The 15,859-nt window shown below is 36.8% G+C and overlaps 2 protein-coding genes across 2 annotated transcripts; one reads left to right on the plus strand and one right to left on the minus strand.

Annotated features, from left to right (window-relative positions):
• Window positions 1–7,093: 7,093 nt before the first annotated feature.
• On the plus strand, window positions 7,094–13,415 carry gch2 (GTP cyclohydrolase 2). The gene is made up of 6 exons (XM_056255601.1): window positions 7,094–7,548; window positions 9,937–10,046; window positions 10,265–10,320; window positions 10,947–10,978; window positions 12,237–12,321; window positions 12,581–13,415. The coding sequence occupies exons 1-6, from the start codon at window positions 7,242–7,244 to the stop codon at window positions 12,711–12,713; spliced, it is 723 nt and encodes a 240-aa protein (XP_056111576.1). The 5' UTR covers window positions 7,094–7,241; the 3' UTR covers window positions 12,714–13,415.
• Window positions 13,416–14,082: 667 nt separating this feature from the next.
• On the minus strand, window positions 14,083–15,648 carry cript (cysteine-rich PDZ-binding protein). Its single transcript, XM_056255364.1, has 5 exons — window positions 15,546–15,648; window positions 15,168–15,233; window positions 15,009–15,063; window positions 14,580–14,683; window positions 14,083–14,503 (listed from the first exon to the last, which is right to left on the minus strand). The coding sequence occupies exons 1-5, from the start codon at window positions 15,559–15,561 to the stop codon at window positions 14,439–14,441; spliced, it is 306 nt and encodes a 101-aa protein (XP_056111339.1). The 5' UTR covers window positions 15,562–15,648; the 3' UTR covers window positions 14,083–14,438.
• Window positions 15,649–15,859: the final 211 nt, after the last annotated feature.

Genomic DNA, 15,859 nt, shown 5'->3' on the forward strand with positions numbered 1-15,859 from the left:
AAATAGCTGTAGCTCTTTTATGGATGTGGGTAGTGGCCAATTCTTCATTTGGTGCTCACTGCAGAGTAAATGGGTGGAGCTTACGCTGAGCTCTTTCTCGTTTGAGCACTCCAGCAAGGAGGAGCTACGCTTCCAGCGAGGAGGAGCCAGCCCGTTAGCGCCACTCATTTCGGCACCTATTTGCTATTAACGTTAATGAAGCTCTTCGTCAGATGGAAATCTTAACTTAATAGGGACATTTTTTGTAGTATTGTTGATGCGCAGAGATTAGGTCAAAGTAACCATAAGACTTGCATAGAACTGGAGATGCTGGCATAACCATTGGCTTATATTGCCTAATCTTTAACATTTTTCGCATTGTTTCTGTGACAAACTATCTGTGCACCTCTGCTTTCTTCTCTCAATAAATAATTACACACAGAGATATACATATATCATAATACACACACTACCTACACTTGCTTAAAGGTGAACTAAGTAACTTTTTTACCTTAACCGAACAGCTTTGGAGTCATTGTAATGTTTATATTACTGATTTCGTGTTGAATGGTGGTCGTCTCGCACCCCCCTGGTGCCTGTGAGCCGCAAAACCACCCTTGCAACTTTGGGCCGGCGGGCCGCCGGCCTCAGTGTTAGGAAGTATCGTGTGATATCAGGTCTCGCGAGGTAACAAATTGCTTTACGGCAAAAAACAGATCTGATTAAATTCTGATAAAATGAGCATCAAACAGAAATAACCAGGCGCCGTATACATGTGGTGTTCGAGGCGCACATACAATACCGACTGCCGACAGTTAAACAGGGCGCGCGCAGCTCTTAAAGGGGCCACACCTTATTTCAACTCGTTACAGCTTCCATCCTAGTGAACAGGTACCGGTGTTCAGGGGGAGGGGATCATCCGGCCATGAGTGCGAGCCATCTCTGCGTGAGTGCTATTCACGACAGTACAAGTACTCCACAGCGACTCTAGGGGTCGCTGTTTGACAAAAACGGAATTCCTACTTAGTGCCGCTTTAAAGTTGCCAAAGGCAACAAGTGGTGTCCACATATTAATGCCAACAATATGAAAAGAATAGGTTATAGGCTAATAGAGAGTGTTAACATTAGCTGAGACAAAACTCTAAATGCTTCGCTAAACCACAAATTACATGGAAGTTATTTCGGTTCTCGGTTTTTGTCACGCTAACGGTATGAGTTCCAGTATCTGCCGTTCAATCGACGGTTTAGACTACAACAAAACGATATAAAAACAGCTTTGTCCCAGTAGTGATTCATTTTATGAATAATATTAAGATAGTAGATTGTTTTAGTGTGATTTTAGTGTCTTGTTCTGTTTGTATGGTGTTATCGTTTATATGTTTGAGAAATAGCCTAAACTTGTTCTCTGGAACTTAATTTACCTACGGGTATAAATAAAGGAACCTGAACGTTAACCTATGCACGATAACGTTTAGAGACACAAAGAGCTCGGTAGTCGATACAAGTTCTCAAGCCTCTGACATTTCTGGCCACAAAGTAGAAGCTTGAAGCGGCAGGTGAGATCAAAGGACGGATGAAATCTTGACGAAGAGCCTCCTTGATGTACTTCTCCATGGCCTTCTACTCCGGGATATACAGTGGATATATTTTACCTCTAGGTAAGTTGGCCCCAAGCAGCAGCTCGATGACACAGCTTTATGGCCGATGAGATGGAAGTTTGGTTGCGGCTTGTTTACTGAATACATCCTGGAACGCCCTATATTCCTCTGAAACCTCTGGTTGGGATTCTGGTACGGGACTCTCGATGGTCATAGAAGAAACGGTTATGGCTGTAGTAGTTGGTTGAGGAACCTAGAAGCAGTTCTTGAAACAATGTGGACTCCAAGATAAGATTTATCCCATTAAGCATCCACGGGTGTTCCAGGATGAAGTCAGTGGTGAAGCCCTTCATCACCAGAAAGAAATCTCTTCTTAATGAAGAACACCAACATTTAGAGTGAGAGTGGATGTGCAGTGAGTGATCATTCCTCGTCCCAGGGGCTTACCCAGGATTGTGTTTAAAAAAAAAAAAAATTCTGTCAGGGGATTTCCTCGAGGTGGAGACGGGGGAGAAGCTCTTTTTTGATTAAGTTACCGGCGGAGCCCGAGTCAATGAGGGCCTGAGCTGTTGTGGAACAACGAGGGGTAATCACTGATACTCCACACTACAAACACAGATGGTTACTAATGCGTTGTTGGCATTCAGATTGAGAAAGATGGTAAGATTATATTTGCATTGGTTCTGGTGTTGGAGGTGATGATGAGCATGGGTGGAGATTACAGTGTGGTAAGTTTACTTTGGCAGGCTGTGATATGTTGTGCAACTCGGATTGATTGTTGGATCAATTTTCCCAGCCACGTAGCTTCATCTTAGATGGCAAGTTGCAGTCTCTGAAAGGTCTTGAGAACTTGACGATATGCCATGATGAGCGCAGCTTTGTTCCACTCAGCAAGCGTTCGGAAATGGAGAGCGAATTTCCCTGTTTCAGATGAAATAGTTGATCATGCACTGAGAGAGCATTAGCAGATTGACCAAACACTTCCTTGAAATGATCAGTAAAATTTGTTAAGGAGTTAATTATGGAACCATTCTGGTCTCAGATCAATTTTGCCCATTGTAATCCTTAACCAGTGAGAAGGGATATGATAAATGCTATCTTAGCTCATTCGGTTTGGAATTTTTGGGGCTGAATCTTGAAGAACAGGGAACATTGAAGAAAGAAACTTTTGCAAAATTGCCACGCCTGAGAATATCGATGGTTGCGCCATGGGACTGGCGAGTGAATGTGGTAAAGCAGTCGTGCCGGATGTTTGTAGTGACAAACGGACCTGTTGGACCAGATCTGCAAACAGGTCAGATGTTGTTAGTAAGTCTAATTTCCATGTTAAGTTGTGGTCTGGAATTTTGTCATGTAACAGAGGGGCAGACAACAGGAATGCAGGTAATGGATGTTTATTAAAAACAAGATAAGCAGATGGCAGGTTATATGACAGACTTAACTTAGAGGGTTCTTGGTTTTGCAGGTACTCAATGACTTGAGGAGAAGATGGCGCGATGATGGCAGGTAAACACAGATGCAGAGAGTCAGGTAAGTCCATACACAGGTAGTGATTGATTAGACCAGACAAACTGAGGATGGCATGCGTATGTGTAGGAGTCCTTAATGAGTGGTGACAGGTGTTGCAGGTTAGTATTCGGGTGAGAGTGAACGAGTGGGCGGAAATGTAGGGTCTGGTGCTGATGTCATGGCTGAATCGATGACAGTGAGATCAGATCTCTGTGTGGAGCATACCAGCTGTTGTCAGACTACTTGTGCATACAAAAATCTCACTGAATTATTACAATTAATGGCAAAAGGAATTGGAAATGTAAAGTGATAAATAAATGGCTCAAACACCTTTTTTGTGTTAAAATACTAACATGCTTTGATGACAGCTCAATTAGGGTACTAAATTTTTCAGTGTCACGTGATCCTTCAGAAATCATGAAAGTATGCTGATTTGGTGCTCAGGATATCTTATTATTATCAATGTTGAAAACAGTTAGACTTGACATTTTTGTGGAAACCATAATACTTTATTCTTTGATGAATAGAAAGTTGAATTACTTAATGAATTAATTAATATACATTGTAAAAGTCTGTAATATTACTTTTCATCAAATGAATGCATCCTTGCTTAATAAAAGTATTCATTTCTTAACAAAAAGAACAAAACATACTGACCTCAAACATTTGAACAGTAGCCTATACATTCACTGAAGAATGACCATGATATTCTTAAAATTTCCTCTTTAAGTTCAACAGAAGAAATAGTCATACAGGTTTGGAATGACATGGTTTCATTCAAATTTTTACACTTATTAAAGTCATACAGTTTTACTATTGACTTGTAACACCACGTGCTGAACGTAGTTTGTGCTATATACAATACATGTTCTTGTGAAGGGAAGCTTCTGTTTCAGAACACATGGTTTCTCATATGGCCTGTATCTCAAGCGTGATCGACACAGCTTTCGTTCCTCTCGTCATCAGCAAATAAAAAAAGTCCTCTGCGTGAAGAAATTCTCCACGCTGATTTGCACAGATATCTTTTCCTACTCTAACATCTCCTTTATGGCCTTACATGTGTCTGTTAATGGCAGTTTATTTGTACATCACAAACATAATTCATAGACCCATTCTGGTCAGTTAAAATGTAATATACTGTATAAGAAAGACCTATAATTGCCCTGATGGACTTTTCATGGCTATTCACCCAGGGTTTTTCCCTGCTTACGGCCTGAGATGCGGCAGGTTTTAGCATCCCTGTGACACTACTAGTGGTTTAGAAAATGGATGGATGGAGACCTATAATTTCAATACTTTTTATTTCAGAACCAAGTTCTCTCACAGCGTATAGATCTTGGTTTCAAAAAAGCTTTTGAACATTTCCACCATTATGGCTCACGAAACGATATTCACTGAGAACACATTCATGACATGAAAAATATCATTTTCCTGAAAACACATTTCAACCTTTAAGTTCAAAATTTTCCTTTTTTAGCTGTTAAATCATTAATTTGGCAAAATCTTGCAGTATGTACATGTATCAAACCAACAAATGCATGATCTTTCCAGGATTAAAAAAAAAAAATAATCAATTGCTTAGAAACTCTTCCTCTGTTCATGCACATGGGTCATGCACAGCCCACAAAGCCTGAGGGGCAAGCATTTTGTTCGCCTGGTCTCCACAGTAACATGGCTTATTTGATCTACTTGCATGGATGCTGTGATTCATGCCATGCTCTGATATCTTGATCTTGTCATACACTGATGACGTCAGGCCTGTTAAAAAAAGAGCATAACCCTTGTACAATGTCAAAAGCAGGTCTACATTAAGCAGAGCACGCAGCAGGCCTTGCCACTTGTGATGGGAATCCTGGCTCTTTTTAGTGAGCCTTGCAGATCCTTCCTTTCAGCTCATCTATGAGAGCCGACTCTTTTGACTCTTAAATCTGCACTGTCTTTCACAAATCAGAACATTTTTTGAAATGGTTAGACATTTTAAATGTAATTGTACTATACCACATAAAGTGTGCCATATAACAAATAAAACATAATTATGTCCAAAACAGCTGCACTCATAGTTTATTATAATGTAATAACAGCACATAATGTAATAATTGTCACATTATTGATGTAATAAAATGTTCATAATGTAATCATTTTCTCAAAAAGTAATAAAATATTGAGCTCATAATATAATAAAAAAAATTTACATAATGAGAAATGTATTACATTATAAACTCACCCAAAACATTGTCATATTGTCAAAATGGTAATAGCTTTATAAAACAACAACATTAACAACAACAAACATTTGTATTCCCGTACATTACATTTTTAAAATCCAAATCAAGTCTTAAACTAATGCACCGGATTTAAATATTCTTGCAATTAGTATTATTTTTATTAAACATAAAAATCATCTGTATTCCTTTACAGCTTTAAAATGTAAATCATACTTCTTCTATACTATAATGTTCATATTATTATTATTATTGTACTTATATTTACATAAGCCAAAGACTATTTTTTATTTTTTTATTTGACAACAACAAGGTATACATACTGTTAAATGAAAAACAATACCAACATTATTACATTATGTGCATATCACACAATGTTATTACATGTTATTACAACTGTTCATCCCTTGAATTCCATTGTGATGTTTTTGCATGGATGTTTTTCCAAGGAACAAATTATTATTTTGGTCAGTCAGCCACTTTACCATTTCACCCCATGAAGGCCAGACTTACCAGAAGCCCTTCATCATCATCACAAGGGAAAAAAGGTCGGGTGACGCAATATATTAATGCAATGGAGCTGCTGGGTTATTTTTGTACATTGCATAAGGAGTAATCTCCTTTTGGTTATATGATCTTGGATTCTGTGTTCTTTTGTACTTTCTGAGCAAATTCATTTGAGTATACTGGAGCATTGTAAGTAACAATGGCATAATTCCAAAACATTCATGTTAATTTATACATATAATTCATTCATTGTTCATGCTTTCAATAATTTGTTAATTCATTCCTTCATTTTTTTTATGAAATAAAAATATCTACCTGCATACAGTCATGATATAACCCACTGTAACTCTCAAGATTTTTTAAAAGCACCTTATCAACCCACGCCTGACATTCACATGATCAAATTTCAAGCAAAAATAAGCAAACTGACCTTTTTTGGGGGAAACGAGCTTTGTCACAGAGATCAGTCTTGGATATGCTGCAATGAGGAATAACCCTATTTTTAATATTTTCAGTCATATGATTCCCAAACTTTCTTCAATGGATGAATGCTTTGATCAGAACTTTAATGGGAACCAAATGATACTTTAAAGAATGTGAGGAAATTATGACTTAATGAACATACAAATAATAATTAAATGTTTTAATACGAAAAATTGTTTTGTGTGATGGTTAGATTTAGATTTAGGGGTAGAGGATATCAAAAATCATAAGCTCATACACAATAGAAGTCAATTGGAACTTCCAAATATGTCTAGGTCTATTTGTGTGCGCCTTTTAATTATTAGGCCTACCATTGAAAATTATATTATAGGCTATTATATTTCACAAAGACAAAGACACAAAGACAACACTAACAACAACAACAACAACAACTGTATAGGTCTAATTATTAATATTGCTACTCTTATTATGATTGTTAAGCTTTAAAAAAAAAAAAAAAAAAAAAACTTTCACAGAATTTGACGTCTAATACAGCTTATGGGGGTCTAGCTTATAAGTGAGCACGTGAGGTCATATGCTCAGACGTTTGACTCTCATTTGTGTCTTTACATTCAGACTAGCAAATCACGAATCAGTTTCCGCCGTTTGCATGACTGTAACGCATTATTCAATTACACCCCATAAAAAAGGTGTGACATATGTAAAACACAACGGAGCGCGTGCTCACACTAAATCCCGACGTGCTCAATTGGACACAGCGATAGTGAAGGGCTCCTATAAATGCCACGCTGAGTGGGAGAGACTTTTAGACTGCAACTGCATCTCAACTCAAGAGCACTACGGCGATCTCCTGTCTATACCTGAGGACCAAGAATAGACGTCTGATTGCATTTACGACTAAACCTTTCTTTTATATTAGCCTACATATTAATAGTAATAATTTATTCTCTTTTAAATAGTCATTTAAAGTAGGCTACATTCAATGGAGTACCAAAAGGCGGCAGAATTGAACGGTTTTAGCAATGGCAAAATTGTCACAGAGTATCTCTGCCGTAATGGCTTTAGCGAGCTGACAGTCGATACGAAAAAAGTCGCTGTCCAGCACAAAAACGAGACATCCCGGAAAGAGGCGGAGGATGAGTCGCGATTACCTGCTCTGGAGGCGGCGTACACAACCATACTGAGAGGTCTGGGAGAGAACACTGACCGGCAGGGTCTCCTTAAAACCCCACTCCGTGCAGCTAAGGCCATGCAGTTCCTGACCAAAGGCTACCACGAGACCATCTATGGTAAGTAGGCTATTTTTTTTTTTCTCCAGAGAATAGCATTATAAAAATTTCACTCGATTTCTACGATTTCGTTTTGCATACAGGGAAGTCTTTACAGCGTTTTAGTAATCACAAAGTAAGATTTCAAGTTTCAAGTCAGTAGACACCGTCTTCAAAATCACTTTCACCGGAGGAGGTTACTATACCAACAGCAGCTAAACGGTTTGAACCATAGAGTAGCCTATAGTCCAGTCATTTTAAGCCAAAATGGGGGTCAACCTTGAACAAATTGCAACAGAAGCAAATTCAACTGATTTTGTATCCTCAATATGTCCCGAGTAAGGAAAAAAAAAAAGCCCCAAGCCCGAAGAATTCCACTAGGGGAAAGTTTAGAAAAAGACCCAAATATATCCCATTCATACGCCTATTCATTCTTTTTCTCAAGTGAAAAGGATAAAAATTTTAACCTTTAGATATCATCATGAAAATCACTGAGTTGATTACTTACATCAAGACAAACAAAAAATGTATTACAAGTTTTTTGCAATTGTTTGTTAACATGGACAAACGGTGCATAATATAATTACGTATTAGCTAATTTGCATAATTAGCCAAACAGATCTAAACATTGGGTATAGCAGGTGAAAATGTTTTTTGAATCTTGACATATAACAGTAAAAGACTTAATGTTAAGGTCTGAATGGAACCCATTTAGGCTACCCATGAACATTAATGCAGGAAGAAGTTCTTTAGAAACCAGCCTTTATTAATTATTATGGCAGAGATGGGGTTTGGGGCTGGGTCTGTGGGACTGTTTCTGGGGGATGAGTCTGAGGGAAGAACAGGAGACATGGGTAAGGAGAATGCAGAAGACAAAAGGTAGGTGAAATAAAAAGTGTCTGGATTAAAAAATCTAATTACGTACACAATGCACTCAATACCCAAACCCCATCTCTGCAATACTAATTAATAAAGGCTGGTTTCTAAAGTACTTCTTCCTGTATTAATGTTCATGGGTAGCCTAAATGGGTTCCATTCAGACCTTAACATTAAGTCTTTTACTGTTATATGTCAACAAGATTAAACAAAAACATGTTCACCTGCTATACCCAATGCTTAGATCTGTGGGTAATTATGCAAATTAGCACATATGTATTTAGATTATGCATCGTTTGTCCATGTTAAACAATTGCAAAAAAACTTGTAATACATTTTTTGTTTGTCTTGATGTAAGTAATCAACTCAGTGATTTTCATGATGATATCTAAAGGTTAAAATGTTTATACCTTTTCACGTAAGATAAAGAATGAATAGGCGTATGAATGGGATATATTTGGGTCTTTTTCGAAACGTTCCCCTAATGGGATTCTTCAGGGCTTTTTTTTCCCCTTACTCAGGACATATTGAGGATACAAAATCAGTTGAGTTTGCTTCTGTGGCAATTTGTTCAACCTTTTTTCATAAAATGACTGGACTATACATAGATGGGTCATTAGCAGCTTTTTCTACGGGCCTTTAAACGTAAGCCGCCCGCCATATTGGAACGGTCAACGCCGGTGCGTGAACATTCGAGAGCAAGTTTGCTGTGCTTCTGCAAATGTATCAGTTATACGCATGAATGATTATCTATATCTGCAAAAGACTTCAGCAGATGATTTTGCTAAACTAACACAATACAACAAGACAAAGTCGTCAGCTAATGGCATTAAAAAGTAACCGCGTTATCCGTGCACATCATTATTATTAATTTTTTTAATTTCATGTGCCCTTGTAATCTTTAATCAAAGTAACATCCCCTCCCTCTTGCAATGACATCTATTCTCTGATGAGGTGTTTACTGGTGCGAGGGCGGGACAACCTGTCATTCACATGACATCATGGCAAACGACAAAGATCCAACAATCCAATCAATTGCTGATGGGCAAAATCAAGTCCCACCCTACAGTTTTCTTGTTTGAGAAACAACTTTAAGATAGCTAATTGTGCTAGGGCCCCACATAATGCTAGTTATTGTCTCATCACCAATTGGCTTTTTTTAGTTATGTTTATGTATGTGAATAAAGCCAAAAATTATAATAACAATTTTTAAATAAAATTGTTTATCATTCTGATCCTAACACTTTTCAGTATGCAATATTCGGGCAGTCTTTTTACCCATTGGTGTGTGTGCCAATTCCACTACTTTGATGAGGAGTTGTATTATTTACATATACGTCATTCTGGAATTGCTCAATTAGTCAACAACAGATGCTGAAAGCACCCGCTTGTTTTTGCCTCTCTCCTGAACTGACCTGATTTATAAGAGGATTTTAATGTGAAAATGATGTATGTCCGGTAGCAAAACACCATCAAAGTTACGTGTTTAAGCAATTCAATTATTTTGTACATATTTGTTTTCATATTCTACAGATATACTTAATGATGCCATCTTTGATGAGGACCACGAGGAGCTAGTTATTGTGAAAGATATTGACATGTTTTCACTTTGTGAACATCATCTAGTACCTTTTTTTGGCAAGGTATGTCTCATTATCCATCAATGATTGTAATGCTTTTAGCCACTTAGTTCATCATGCAGTGCTAGGCGGTTTTTATGGGTTATGAGGGGATCTCTGATGCATACATTTGTCTAGGCCTGGGAGAGTGTTTAGTGCTGGCAGGTCAATGGGTTCTTTTCACTGAGCTGCATTACACGACAAATAAATTGATAAATTATTTGATGTTAATTAATCTGTAGGTTCACATAGGATATCTGCCAAGTAAAAAGGTTGTTGGACTCAGTAAGCTTGCAAGGTGAGTATATAACACACACACACACACAATTTAGTGTGCCAGTCTCAGACGGATGATAAAGGGCCTTGTTCTCACATCAGAGTGGGACCGAAAAAAAGAACATATTAGTTACAAGTGGCTGAGTTCTTCTGTTATCACAGCCCATTCACGTGAAGCTTAGATTCAAAGCCTGGCACAGTCCCCGTCCCATCTGAAAAACGCCAGACTAGCTGACCTCTGGCGCTGAGGAAATCCCCCTCAACTCCCAACTCCACTGTGGGGTGGTTATGGGAACCATTAACATTGCTGCCCTCACAAAAATATCACATGTAGGTTAATGCTTCCTTTGCCTGAGTAAAATACACACAGACAGCTGCCTTTAAATCTATTACTAACCTTATCACAAATGTTTCTAGAATATTTACCAGTTACACTATAGTTATATATCAATTTAGGAAACAATAATTATAGAAAACTGCTTATGAGAAAGAGGGTCAGAAAAACACCATACAACATACATACTGAAAAACAGTAATATTCTGCTAATATTGTCATTCTTTGCTCTTAAGGATATAGCTACCTATTAAATTGTCTGTTTGATAAGTTCAGCATTTTTGGGGTTTTAACTTGATTTTGTCCCTCTTTAGGATTGTTGAAATCTACAGTCGCAGACTTCAAGGTAACTATCACTAAATACTTTCCAAAAGAAAAAATAGATAGATTAGATTTTTATTTGTTTTTAAAAAAAAATTAATACTTGTATTCAGCAAGGATGCATTAAATTGATCAAAAGTGACATTTGTAATATTGCAAAAGATTTACATTTCAAATAAATGCTCTTTTGAACGTTCTATTCATCAAAGAATCGTGACAAAATGGTTCATGGTTTCCACAGAAATATTAATCAGCCCAACTGTTTTCAACATTGATAATCATAATAATAATAAAATAATAATAATACTAATAAAAATAATGTTTCTTGATCACCAAATCAGAATATTAGAATGATTTCCGAACTTCTTTGACGGCTGGAGTAATGATGCTGAAAATTCAGCTTTGCCATCACAGGAATAAATGACATCTTAAAATATATTAAAATTGAAAACAGTTATTTTAATATGTAATATTTCACAATAGTACTGTTTTCTACTGTACTATATTTTTGATCATATAAATAAGCCTTGGTGAGCATAAGAGACAATTTTTTAGACTGATAACTTTTGGATGATAGTATTGGAAACATTACTTAGATATAAAAAATATTGTACATAATCCAGTATAACATTTTCAGTGCTCTTTCAATCTCAGACTTTACCACTGAATCCATGCTGCTGCTCATCTGTTAGTTCATTTGTGTTTTGTTTTGGTCTGTTCCTGTTTTCCTGTGTTCCCTGTCATTGTTAGTTGACCTTGTGTGCGTCTCAATCGGCTCCCTAGCTTCCCTAGGTCGTGAATCAGTATATTGTGAACATGAAAAAAAAAAAAACATCTATCACGTATCATTATGTGTGAGTCGGCTCACATGATTAATGTTTCGTGCTTTAGAACTTATGGTAAGGGAACATAGTGAGCATCAATGCTCCCTGGTTTTCACGGTGCATTGTGGGGCTTTTTAAGGAGCGAACGTTTCAGTGCACTGGAGGATTTTGCGATTGAGACAGCCCTTAAAATGGCCAACTCCCTGATCAGTGCCCTGACTACAGAACTCAGTAGCCGATTGAGACGCACCCTCACTTTCTGTTCATCCCTGTCTGTTCTCATGTTAATGTTAAGCTGGTTGTGTTTATCTCTATCTCTTTGTTTATTCAGTGCTCCTGTGTTTCTGTCGTCTTGTAAACAACTGCTGTTGTAGATCCTGCCTCTCTACTCTCCTCGCCACAACAAAACATGATAGTGTTGCTTCCTCAGTGTTTTACTCTTAATTTTGCTTATTGCAGTCCAAGAGCGCCTGACAAAGCAAATAGCAATGGCAATCTCTGAGGCCTTGCAGCCTGTGGGTGTGGCAGTCGTCATTGAGGCAGCGTAAGTATTTGAAAGACAAAACACCGTCTTACAAAACATTCAGTCAGATTATTTACAATTTTTAGATGTTATATTATCTAATATAATGTAACTTCAAAGCTCAGAATACAGTACTTTCATTCAGCTTCTGGTAACAGTGACTGTCACGGTTGATTCATTGTGAATTATGTTATTTGTGACCTGAATGGATGTTTCACTGAGCATGAAAATTTTTATTTCAAACGTTATTTGTGACCTGAATGGATGTTTGTTGTTGTAGTCACATGTGCATGGTCATGCGTGGAGTGCAGAAGATGAACAGCCGTACTGTGACCAGTACCATGCTGGGTGTATTCAGAGAGGACCCGAAGGCCCGAGAGGAGTTCCTCGCCCTGACAAAAAGTGCCAAGTGATCACACTTACCTGCGCCAACTCCGTGTGTTTACAGTCAAAAAGGTCAATGATTATTCTCTACGTTTGAAACCCTCCATGGTGCTAAGAGAATCTCACTGAGCCAGAGCGTTAGATCTGTCCACCAGCTACTGAGACACAGCTGTATCACCAACAGCTGAAACTCACCGTTTGCAAATATTGAAATATAAAATGTGAATATTGAAGGATCAGTGTTCCTACATGAAGTACTTCTTTTGAGAAAAGACCTGCCATTGAATCATTCACACGGCTGCCTTAAAACTGATAGAATTATTATGTACGAGTCATTTCTATTATCTTACTGATTAACAATTACTAAATTAACATATTGCCTCAGATACTTGTCTAACCTCATTAATTGTTTTTTGTTTTTTTTTGCAAAATGAAGATACTAGAACTAATTTGTATATAACTTTAAAAAAAAACACATTGGTCACATTTTTGTCATGTACTCTGATTAGATAATATTCAAAGAGTCATAAGCCAACCTGATTTATTGTTATAGAAGTCAATGAAAGGTTCTATGTGATGTATCTGGGGAATCATTTGTATGTGGTTAGAAGTAACCAATATTGACATTGGAATATTGCCATTTTTTACATAATATATTTGTCTGAATTGTATAAAACAAAACAGATGTCAACTATGCCAACTAAAACATTAAAGCACCATTATGAAATGCATTAGTCTCTGCTTTCTTATGCAAAAGACTGATTTCTGCAAGATGTTGTCACAATTTTATTTACAGAGGTAAAAACAGTCTCACATTGGTACAGGTGTCAATTCTTAATTTAATTGATATTAAGGGAATGGTATTATACAGCATCTAAGTATTGCTATGTTGTGCCGCCTTGCACTTAAAATAAGGCAACATAAACAGTGTAAGAGCATTTGCAACAGTTACTGTCAACAAATCCTATTAACTATGTGGGTTCAAAAGACATCTAAAAGAAATTCAAAACTTATGTAACTCCAAATGATCATTGAAAAAGGAAACAACAAACAGATTTCCAGAAAACATCTGCAATAATGTTCACAAAAAGAACTAATGGCGGGACAATAAGAAGTGGAAACGGGCTATAAACATTGCTGTACACTGAGCTTGTAGCGGTCTTATATTGGCATGTCACCGTCTACTTGTTTCATATTTACATTAGATTCTGCAGTAGTGACACTGCCTTGAAAACAGTAGAAAAAAAAATAGCACTTCAAACTATATCTTTATATCTTTTCTTAATTGGGGGAAGAGATGACATTTAAAAGTAAAAGCCTAGAGTTTGGTAAGGTCCGATGACTAAGAAAAAAAGGCAATAAATTGCCATGAAGAGAATGGATGTTCTTTTTTCATAATGCTTGGTAGTATTAAAATGATAAATTATTTACTAAAAAAAAATGAATGAGAATATTTACAAAAAATATTCTCCAGCAAATATACTTAAAGAAGGCATCTATCTACATTGTCCAAACAGTGCAAGCCAATATATTGCTCTAAGGTTAAGTGAGAGAAAAATACCACTGACATATTTTCATATAAATACAGTCATAATCCAGTACACTCCTTTCACAGCACTTTGCCATAAAACACTGCAAATTAAACTCTTTTGTGAACCTAAATGATCATTCTCAACACATAGTAGAGTCAACATAATCATCCACGAACATCCTCTTCTCAGCTAAACACAAAATCTCCAGCAAGAGAGAATAGATCAAACCGAGGTCTGTTTGTAGTTCTTGGTGTCAATAACCTTCTTCCCACACATGGCACAAATTCCTGCAAAGTAGAAAGAGAGGGGTGGTGAGAATACATATATTTGTGGTGGAAACAAAAGAGCATCTAAGCATCTCACCTTTCTTGTAAGCACATCCCTGGCAGTAGTGTGAACCAGACTGATGGACAGAGCTTTTGCATATTCTGCAAGTGGCAAATCCAGATTTGCCATAGGGATCAAACCTGTCAAAATGGCATACATATTTTCACTATGTTCATCATAACTCGCATTTTAAGTTGACATGAAGAATGAAAGTCTTTTCTTCCCTATATATCTGAGTGAAGCAGCTTCTCGAACAAGAAAAATAATAAATAAAATGTAGGACGGGACTTGATTTTGATCATTGAGAATTGATTGGATCGTTCAATCAGTTTATTGGTATATCTTCCAATAAACTTCTGTAATATTCCATATAAAAAATAAGAATAGTCTATTTTTATTTCATGATGACTTTAAATGCACTAAAATACTGTAATGTATAAGCATGCCATATTTCAAGCAACTCACCTGGCTTTTTTTGATGTCAGCATTTTATTTTCATTAAGCTTTCGACCACCACTCTCTGTAATATAATAGTTTTTATGTTGGTATTCAGTGTTGACGAAGGATAAACACAAACATACAAATGGGTAGTTTTATCCAAGCTTTAATCCAACTTAACGTTACCTGTTGTGTTTCTAGCTCCATCTTTCCAGGTATCAGGAGTGATGACCCGCCCCAGTTTCTTCTCGCCTGGGGGTAACATCAAAACATGATTAATTCAGTCAAACACGAAACACCCCACACATTGCATTTACGTCAGTACTATGCACATATTAATTATCATCGTCGAGATACAGGCGAACCACAGGCGACGGTCGTTAATTACACTGTGGATGTGGATTGTTTTGTTTCTGAGAATTCTCTAGCTATTGTGATTTTGCTAGCACTAGCGACCTAAAGCTACTGAATACATACGAATCACAATATTAATGACTTAGATATATTGGTTTAAAATAAATAATAATTTGATTTTATAATATGATTTACAATGTAACTACTTACACTTCTCGCAAACCATCTTCGCAAAATCGTAGCTATCACGTCTAGATACTTCCAGATGTAAAAAATGAAGCTAGACACACTGCTTAGTCTTCAGTGACGTATCATGAAGTATTGTCAAACTAAAAGTCCAGACAAACGCTAATTAATCTAGATGCTTTAGTAGCAAGAAGCAAGTAAAATAGTGTAAAATGTTGATCCAATAATAATAATAATAATACATTATTTTATTTTTTTATTTTTTTATTATTAGAATATTTTATTATGGTTTGGAGTAGTATGTTTTTTTGAGAATGTTTTTGATTGTTGGTGACTTC

Source organism: Rhinichthys klamathensis, unplaced genomic scaffold (assembly GCF_029890125.1).
Source record: "Rhinichthys klamathensis goyatoka isolate OS25496 unplaced genomic scaffold, OSU_Roscu_1.1 h1tg000121l_1, whole genome shotgun sequence".
In the NCBI taxonomy this organism is placed as follows: domain Eukaryota; kingdom Metazoa; phylum Chordata; class Actinopteri; order Cypriniformes; family Leuciscidae; genus Rhinichthys; species Rhinichthys klamathensis.

Coding starts and splice junctions, on each gene's coding strand:
- cript (XM_056255364.1), bottom strand. Junction 14,684..15,008: donor CTGACATCAAAAAAAGCCAG/GTGAGTTGCTTG, acceptor CCATTTTGACAG/GTTTGATCCCTATGGCAAAT. Junction 14,504..14,579: donor GGGATGTGCTTACAAGAAAG/GTGAGATGCTTA, acceptor TCTACTTTGCAG/GAATTTGTGCCATGTGTGGG.
- gch2 (XM_056255601.1), top strand. CDS start 7,242: ATGGAGTACCAAAAGGCGGCAGAATTGAACGGTTTTAGCAATGGCAAA. Junction 10,321..10,946: donor GGACTCAGTAAGCTTGCAAG/GTGAGTATATAA, acceptor GTCCCTCTTTAG/GATTGTTGAAATCTACAGTC. Junction 10,979..12,236: donor CTACAGTCGCAGACTTCAAG/GTAACTATCACT, acceptor TGCTTATTGCAG/TCCAAGAGCGCCTGACAAAG.